At 44.6% G+C, this 8,493-nt stretch overlaps 2 protein-coding genes across 3 annotated transcripts; both read right to left on the bottom strand.

Annotated features, from left to right (window-relative positions):
• Window positions 1–592: 592 nt before the first annotated feature.
• LOC143419314 (uncharacterized) lies at window positions 593–3,465 on the bottom strand. 2 transcript variants are annotated; one of them, XR_013099265.1, is made up of 2 exons: window positions 1,095–3,465; window positions 593–847 (listed from the first exon to the last, which is right to left on the bottom strand). XR_013099265.1 is itself a non-coding variant. In XM_076885546.1 (2 exons), exon 1 carries the CDS (start codon window positions 3,406–3,408, stop codon window positions 1,399–1,401), a length of 2,010 nt encoding a protein of 669 aa, XP_076741661.1. In that variant the 5' UTR covers window positions 3,409–3,465; the 3' UTR covers window positions 593–847; window positions 1,396–1,398. The 2 variants fall into 2 exon arrangements, 1 of the variants encoding a protein (XP_076741661.1); XM_076885546.1 differs by having other exon boundaries at window positions 1,396–3,465.
• A 1,970-nt stretch (window positions 3,466–5,435) lies between these two features.
• LOC143419645 (uncharacterized) lies at window positions 5,436–7,832 on the bottom strand. Its single transcript, XM_076887040.1, has 2 exons — window positions 7,649–7,832; window positions 5,436–7,401 (listed from the first exon to the last, which is right to left on the bottom strand). Exon 2 carries the CDS (start codon window positions 7,149–7,151, stop codon window positions 5,436–5,438), a length of 1,716 nt encoding a protein of 571 aa, XP_076743155.1. The 5' UTR covers window positions 7,152–7,401; window positions 7,649–7,832.
• Window positions 7,833–8,493: the final 661 nt, after the last annotated feature.

Genomic DNA, 8,493 nt, shown 5'->3' with positions numbered 1-8,493 from the left:
AACGTTCCTAAGGGAAAGTAAGTTTTTGCGATAGTAATCCCTTACTTTACTCGTTACTTTAAAAAAGTAACGCGTTACTGCCCATCTCCAGTGCCCACTAATAACAATAGTCGCTTTGTCAATGTTACCCTCATTCTGATAACACCGACTTTCTAGCCAGATAATAACACGTCAGAGGACACACAAAAACACACACAGTACTGACCTAACTGACACTGTAACTCCTGATGTGAATGTCATAAAATCGTTAGCTGAGCAGAGGCGTCAACATCCCTCCACTCCCAAAAAAGTGACTGTGACCTCTCACATATTTTCTCTGATGAAAAGCAAAACTGAAATGTCTGAACAGCCTAAAATTAGCTTGAAACTGGTCATAAAAGAGTCATCAATGTAATGGACAAAAAATATATACTGTTTTTAAATCTCTTCAAAATGTTCAGTTATTTGTTCATGATTATGTCATTCAGCCTGAACTGTTTAAACTCCTGGAATCATGCAGATGCTTCACAGGTGGAAAATGTGCAGCCCAGTTATTTGTAGTGAGTACTGTAGGAATTAAAACATTATTAGTGGTATTTAGAAATAATTTTGATCTTTATTTTGTTTTAATCTGTGAAAAGTGTTCATAAGATCAAGCTTGAGCACACTTGACTATAACAGATGTTCATGTTAAAAACGGCACTAAAAACTTGTGATGAGATGCTCGATGTTCTGTCCTTATTGTGCGTCCCTTTGCCCAACTTGACAGACAGCTAACGGTTTCAATGAACATTGGAGGCGGAAGTAAGTTTAAGGCTTTTTACTTCGTCAGTAGTTCAATGATTGACATCCTTTTCTTCCCGTAAAACTAAAAACAAACACAAAGTAAATGTCACAAGATGTCTTTTCCTCTTTACACACACTTCTAGGATATGAACTATACTGTTATATAGTATGTGTAATCAACAGCGACTCAGTATTGATCACAATACAACTTAGAGAGTTTAGCTTCCTCAAAGATAAACATAGCACATGAAATAACTGGTTCCTAAACAAATCTATGTAATAGAAATGCACCAAATAAACTTGTAAACATGTTATACATTAATACTCACAAGCAATAACTCTCCAAGGCAGAAACGTTTTAAAGAGCAACAACATATCCTGCAGGCTAACAAGCGACCAGCTTCCTGTTTCCTCTACCCACAGGAACACAGAAAAACCCCACCAAAATAAAAGCAGGTGAGAATTCCCATTATGACCAGCAGAGGGTGCTGAAGAGAAAGAACCTATGCATGTCATAACACTCCCCGTCTGGTATTGTAAAATACCATTATGAACCAACTGAAACATCATAAACTGCAAGATTTTACAGATTATATCTGAATACAATGTTTACCATCATGACACACATACTTCTCAGTCCTTTGGGGACATCAATAACACTGTCTCTGACACAGGTCTCAGGTAAGTATTAATAGTTCCATTTCTCGAGACCCTCACTTCAATCTTCCTGACCCTGCCATCCTTATCCGGGAAGATCTGGTTGACAAGTCCCATTGGCCATTCATTCCGCCTCGCTTGTGCGTCTTTGATGAGCACCAAATCTCCCACCTTGAGGTTTGTATGGTTACGTTGCCACTTGTTCCGGCTTTGCAGTGTCCCTAAGTACTCCCGTCTCCATCTGGTCCAAAATGTGTTTGCAAGGTGTTGAACTTGCCTCCACTGCTGTCGATGGAGATCCTTCTCAATAAAACTTCCCGGAGGGGGAAGAGGAGTGCACACCTTCTGAGTGAGAAGCATGGAAGGTGTCAACAGGAAGGGTGTGTCAGGATCTGTTGTGATAGGAGACAAAGGTCTAGCATTAATGATGGCTGTTACCTCTGCCATTAGAGTAGAAAGCACCTCATGTGTCAAGTGAGAGTGCGGGGTTTGGAGAAGCATTGCATCCAGGATACGTCGCGACAATCCTATCATACGTTCCCAGCTTCCTCCCATATGAGAAGAGTGAGGTGGATTAAAGATCCAGGTGCATCCCTCTTCTCCCAGGTATGTTTTAATGCTTGACACGTCGGGATCTGTCAGTGTGAAACCTAGCTCCCGGCAAGCACCAACGAAATTAGTCCCACAATCGGATCGAATCTGCTTAACAGGCCCTCTCAAACTGAAGAATCGACGCAGGGAATTGATGAAACTTGATGCGTCCATCGACTCAATCAGTTCAATGTGCACAGCACGTGTGCTAAGACACGTAAAAAGAACAGCCCACCTTCTGCTATTTGCCTGGCCTCCTCTTGTGCGCCTTGTGACCACAGACCAAGGGCCAAATACATCCAAACCCATGAAGGTGAAAGGAGGTTCGGTGCTGATACGATCAGAAGGCAGATCTGCCATTCTTTGCTCAGTTGCTTTCTTCCTAAGTCTGTTGCAGGTGATACAGTTGTGGATAATCTGCTTGATTAGCCTCCTTGCTCCTGTAATCCAATATCCAGCAGTACGGACTGCACCTTCTGTGAACACCCGTCCCTGATGCATTACTCGCTGGTGATGGTGTTCTACTATCAACTTGGCAACATGGCTACCACCTGGAATAATGAGAGGATGTTTCTCCTTGTAGTCGATGTTGGCGTGTTTGAGCCTTCCACCTATCCTCAAGAGTCCTTCATCATCACAGTAGGGACTGAGTTTTTGTAAAGAGCTGTGTTTTGGTATGTCTTTACCATTAGCAATACAGGCAAGTTCCTCCTCAAACATTTCCTTCTGCACACTTTTGATGATGACAATCTCAGCCTTTGTCAGTTCCTCTGCTGTGCGAGACTGTTTGCAATGATGCCATGAACTGCAAGAGGGACCTTCATCTTTGCTCTTGAAGACCTTTGCAATATGAATGAGCAAACTAAGGGCCTTGAGGAGTTTCTTCAAAGAGGAAAAACGTCTGAACCTTTGCGATCCAAGCAGAGACCCATCATTACTCGTGTGAGTGACAAAGCTGCGTATTTCATCATCCAACTCGGGGTCCACAAGGTCATAGGTTTCAGCTTCTCTTGTAACACTAGCTTGTAACAAGAAGGCAGGTCCTTTAAGCCAGGCACTGTCACCAAGCATGGCGGCAGGCACCGAGCGTGTGCCTATGTCAGCAGGGTTAGAGCTCGTAGGGACATAGTGCCATTGTTTTGGTCCTGAAATCCTCCTGATTCGCTGCACCCTGTTGCCAACATATACATAGAACCTCTTCGTCTGGTTGCTTATATAGCCTAAAACCACACGACTGTCTGTGTAGAATTCAACTGCCTCAAGATTTAGGTCCAGTTCACTTGTGATGACTTCAGCAAGCTCTGCAGCTAAAACAGCAGCTCCCAATTCCAGTCTTGGAATTGTATGAGCAGATTGTGGGGCCAATTTTGCTTTCCCTAGAACGAAGCCCACCATGGTTCTGATTTTCGCCAGTGGTCTTTAGGAAAGCAACTGCTGCAATGGCTTTAGTGGAGGCATCTGAAAAGATGTGTAACTCTTTTCTGATTGCTGTTGACATCGTAGCAGAAGCGTAGGTCCTTGGAATATGTACATTCTTGAGATCGACAAGAGATTCTTTCCATGTATCCCACTCGGCCTCCCTTTCTCTAGGCAGTGGAGTGTCCCAGTCTAGGGCCTCACTTGAAAGTTCTCTCAGCAGCATCTTTCCCTGGATTGTAACCGGTGAAGCAAATCCTAAGGGATCAAAAAGACCATTGATTGTAGCTAAAACACCTCGCTTTGTAAAGGGCTTCACTGTCTCTGCTACTCGAAAGGTAAAGGCGTCTTTCTTTAGGTCCCATATCAGACCAAGACTTCGCTGTGTAGGTGTCACATCAGTCTCCAGATTTAGCTCTTTAAGCCCCTTTGCACGGTCATCTGGAGAAAACGCATCAAGAACCTCAGAGCTGTTTGATGCTATTTTATGCAGGCGAAGGTTAGATGTGGCAAGCATTTCCTGTGCTCTCTTCATTAGATCAATAGATTCACTGGCTGTGGGCCTTGACATAAGCGCATCGTCAACGTAGAACTCCCTCTCAATGAAGCGTCGTGCATCTGATCCGAATTCCTCTTCACCATGAGCTGCTGCACATCGAAGGCCGTATATAGCTACGGATGGTGAGGGGCTGTTGCCAAACACGTGAACCTTCATTTGATACTCACAGATGTCATTGGTAGGATTGTTGTCTTCATGCCAGAGGAAGCGCAAATAGTTTCGATGGTCCTCTCTTACAATGAAACTGTGAAACATCTGTTCAATGTCAGCGGTTACTGCAACAGTTTCACGTCTGAACCTCAACAATACTCCCAATAAGCTATTATTGAGGTCAGGTCCAGAGAGGAGAACATCATTGAGAGAGACGCCATGGCACTTTGCACTTGAGTCAAACACAACCCTGATCTGATCCGGCTTCTGAGGATGGTACACCCCAAACGTAGGTAAGTACCAGCACTCCTTGTCCACCTCAAGTGGAGGAGCCAGTTCAGCATGGTCACGATCAAATATGTTCTGCATGAAAGCAAAGAAATGCCTCTTCATTTCAGGCCTTTTTTCAAGGGTGCGCTGAAGAGAGGATAAGCGTTTGACGGCCTGGTCGCGATTGTTGGGCAGCCACTGGCGAGGTCCCTTAAATGGAAGTGGCGCCACCCAGCTGTTGCTGTCATCTATGAACATCTCTCTCTTCATGACCTCTAGGAACAGTTTGTCTTCAATAGAAAGGCCGATTTTGTTATCGTCCTCGGATGTATCAAAGATGGTGCTTCCAAGAGTGCATGCCTTAACTATAGGTGTTTCGGTGGTAGGGAAGGCTTTACGCTCAGACTTGGACCCATAATTCTCTTTGATATGAACCATATTTGGACATGGTCTGAAATAGGATGGGCGATTGTTCTCAAGCACATTAGTATGATAGGCATCCACAGCTGCAGGCTTGTGAGCATCACCTAAACAGACATCACCAATGATGACCCATCCCAGGTCCAGTTTCTGTGCATATGGGGCATTGTGAGGACCGTTTCTATGCTGCCTCGCTTTGTGGACACTAAGTAGGTCACGTCCAAGTAAAAGGAGGATCTCAGCTTTGTGATCGAGTGGTGGGATGAGATGGGCTATTGGCCTTAGATGAGCATGTTCTGCTGCCACCTCAGGGGTAGGTATCTCAGCTCTGTTACTCGGAATGTTATTACATTCAATTATTGTCGGCAGCGTGACTGATGTGGCTCCGTCTAGTGACTCCACTACAAAGCCTGTAGCTCTTCTACCCATCATTTCTGTTGTTCCCGCACATGTACGAAGTGTGAATGGAGACTCTGACCCCTCTATGCCATAAACATCAAAAAACTCTGACCTGGCAAGTGACCGATTACTCTGATCATCGAGCACGACATAAGCCTTTGTCACTCGCTCTGGCTGCGCTTTTGGGAAAACCTTTACCAAGCAGATCTTAGAACAGGATCTTCCTTTCTGAGCCTCTCCACAAACTTCGGTACAAGTCGATGTTATAGCAGGCTGAGTTGTCTCTTCTGTGCCCTCCCCGCCATGACCAAAGAGAGTTGCAGGAGGTGGTCCTGGATGAAGGGCAGATATGATTCCTGCTTTCACATTCTGTACACTTGATTGTTGTGTTACAGTTCTTGGCCATGTGACTAGTGGAAGAACAGCATCTAAAACAGATACCATTGTCCTTGAGGAAGGTCTTACGCTCCTCAATGGGTTTATTGCGAAACCCTCTGCAGCGCTTGAGGGGATGTGGCTTTTTATGAATAGGGCACTGCCTTTCCACATCACAGGTTTGCTCTCTCACGCTGTCTTGGCCAGCTTTCCCCTGTGATATTTCCGTCTTGTGAGCAGAGACCAAACCCTTATAGGTCTTCCTCACTGTAGTATCTGATCTAAAGTGGTCTGTTGTAGATGCTAAGAGCCTGAAGCCTGGATCATTGCGGGCTTGTGCCTCTCTGCAGACAAAGTCACAGAGAAAGGAAAATGGCGGAAAAATGACACTATGGTCAACTTTATACCTAAAACCCTGAGAGAGCCACTTTTCCTGGATATTGTGTGGTAACTTGTCCACAATTGGAGCGACACCACGTGCAGTGTCAAGATAGCTTAGCCCTGGGAGATAACCCTCTGATTTTGCTGCCTCAACCTCTTGCAGCAGGTCACTAAGCTCTCTCAGCTTAACAGGATCTTTGCTACTGACCTTTGGGAAGTTTGTAAGCCTGTCGAACAGTGTTTTTTCAATTATCTCTGGAGAGCCAAAACATTCCTCCAAGCGCTCCCAGGCTTTGTCCAGTCCAACTTCAGGACGACAGACATGCACCGTCTTTATTCTTTTCACATGCCGTGCTGAGTCGTGCCCTAGCCACTTAATAAGGAGGTCCAACTCCTCACTGGGGCTGAGTTTTAGTCCACTGATTGCATTCAGAAAGGAGGATTTCCACGCCCAGTAATTTTCAGGGCAGTCATCAAACTTTGTGAGACCAGCATTAATAAGATCCCTCCGTGCCAAGTACCTTGCTATATCACCCACCTGAGCACTGCCATCTGGTAGGAGTTGAGGTGTGACTCGATCAGGCGACCTTTCCCTTGTGCTCTCTGGTGGGTGCGGTGTTGAGTGGGGATAAATACCAGACTTTGGTTCCTGAGATAGCCCTGATGTTGGAATGGCTTTGTTTCTCATTTTGAACAAGTGAGATTCAACATATGGAGTACCAAAGCTTTGCCTGGGTTGAATCGTGGGCTTCAGCTCATGAACAGTTGACTCTCTATGCTCTTCCTCTGGTTTAGCACTCTCGGTTGGCTGTAGATGCTGCTCCACATACTGCCGTGTCCTTTCAGCAGTCTCTTCAAAGGCTGGTTTCCTTTCAGTTTTGACAGACTCCTCTGCTGCAACCTCAAGGATGCTGGCTTCAGCCATAGCTGCTGCTACCTCCTTTTCATACTGTAAAGTGTTCAATTTGGCTTCTATGCGAGCCTTTTCAATCATCATTTCTGACTCTATTTTGGCATAATCGGCTCGTGCGCGAGCTGCCTCCAGTTTAGCACGAGCTGCAGCAGCGGCTCGACTGGCTGATGATCCACTCGATGCTATAGAGGCCACTGACCTGGTCTCTAGAGCCGACAGCTGCGTTATTTCTTTTGTGGCTTGTGTGTCCTCCATCCCACAATGCTGCTGTGTGGCAAGCGTAAGCAGTAGTAGAGATGAGACGTGCTGGCAGACGAAGTTGCTGTCTTTGATTATCTCTGCCCGCTGAGAAGCTGCTTTTTTACTGTTCTGTCCTTATTGTGCGTCCCTTTGCCCAACTTGACAGACAGCTAACGGTTTCAATGAACATTGGAGGCGGAAGTAAGTTTAAGGCTTTTTACTTCGTCAGTAGTTCAATGATTGACATCCTTTTCTTCCCGTAAAACTAAAAACAAACACAAAGTAAATGTCACAAGATGTCTTTTCCTCTTTACACACACTTCTAGGATATGAACTATACTGTTATATAGTATGTGTAATCAACAGCGACTCAGTATTGATCACAATACAACTTAGAGAGTTTAGCTTCCTCAAAGATAAACATAGCACATGAAATAACTGGTTCCTAAACAAATCTATGTAATAGAAATGCACCAAATAAACTTGTAAACATGTTATACATTAATACTCACAAGCAATAACTCTCCAAGGCAGAAACGTTTTAAAGAGCAACAACATATCCTGCAGGCTAACAAGCGACCAGCTTCCTGTTTCCTCTACCCACAGGAACACAGAAAAACCCCACCAAAATAAAAGCAGGTGAGAATTCCCATTATGACCAGCAGAGGGTGCTGAAGAGAAAGAACCTATGCATGTCATAACACTCGATCCTCCAGCTCTGCCCACTGCACTGCTGAATGATGAGTTTATAGTAAAAGTTTGCTCTCTGGGCGATTTCAAGGGATCTGTTTGTTGCTTTGTCTATGATTGCTTGGCCCTGCCACAGGTTGACAGACGTTATGAGACAGTGCACAGCAAGTGTTTCTAAAAACAATATGTCTAGGCCAAGATCTTGTTTGAAGTCCCAGTGCATGTGTAGTTCATTCGTTTTTGCCAGTGGACACTCCTGCAGGGTGGGAGAACTTCCAGAGCCTGGATCAACCAGGCAGCGATCACTGTTATAATTGTGAGATGTAATCCCCCCAATGATTATTTCACCATCTGTGTTGTAGTAGCAGTGCTGTTAAAAGGAAAAGTAATAATTTCAGATTATTTTTTAGTCATATTTACTATCCTGGTAGTTTGGTACTCTACATTACATGTGGTTGTTGAAAGTGGCATCCATGCAGGATGTGGATATTTCCTGGAACAGGTCCTTGGTCCACACAGTGGCTCTTAAGAAGGTCGTTCCGTAACTGGAGTGTCAAACTTGTTTGCTTTTTATTGAATCATATACTCATGTGGTATGTGATTGAGTGATTGAGTTTCTAAAAAATATTATATGATTTTATTTCCTCAGGGCAGCCCCTCCATGAAC

This window comes from Maylandia zebra, linkage group LG7 (genome assembly GCF_041146795.1).
Source record: "Maylandia zebra isolate NMK-2024a linkage group LG7, Mzebra_GT3a, whole genome shotgun sequence".
NCBI lineage: Eukaryota > Metazoa > Chordata > Actinopteri > Cichliformes > Cichlidae > Maylandia > Maylandia zebra.
Note: the sequence above shows the minus strand (reverse complement) of the source record. Positions and strands in the feature narration are given on the sequence as shown.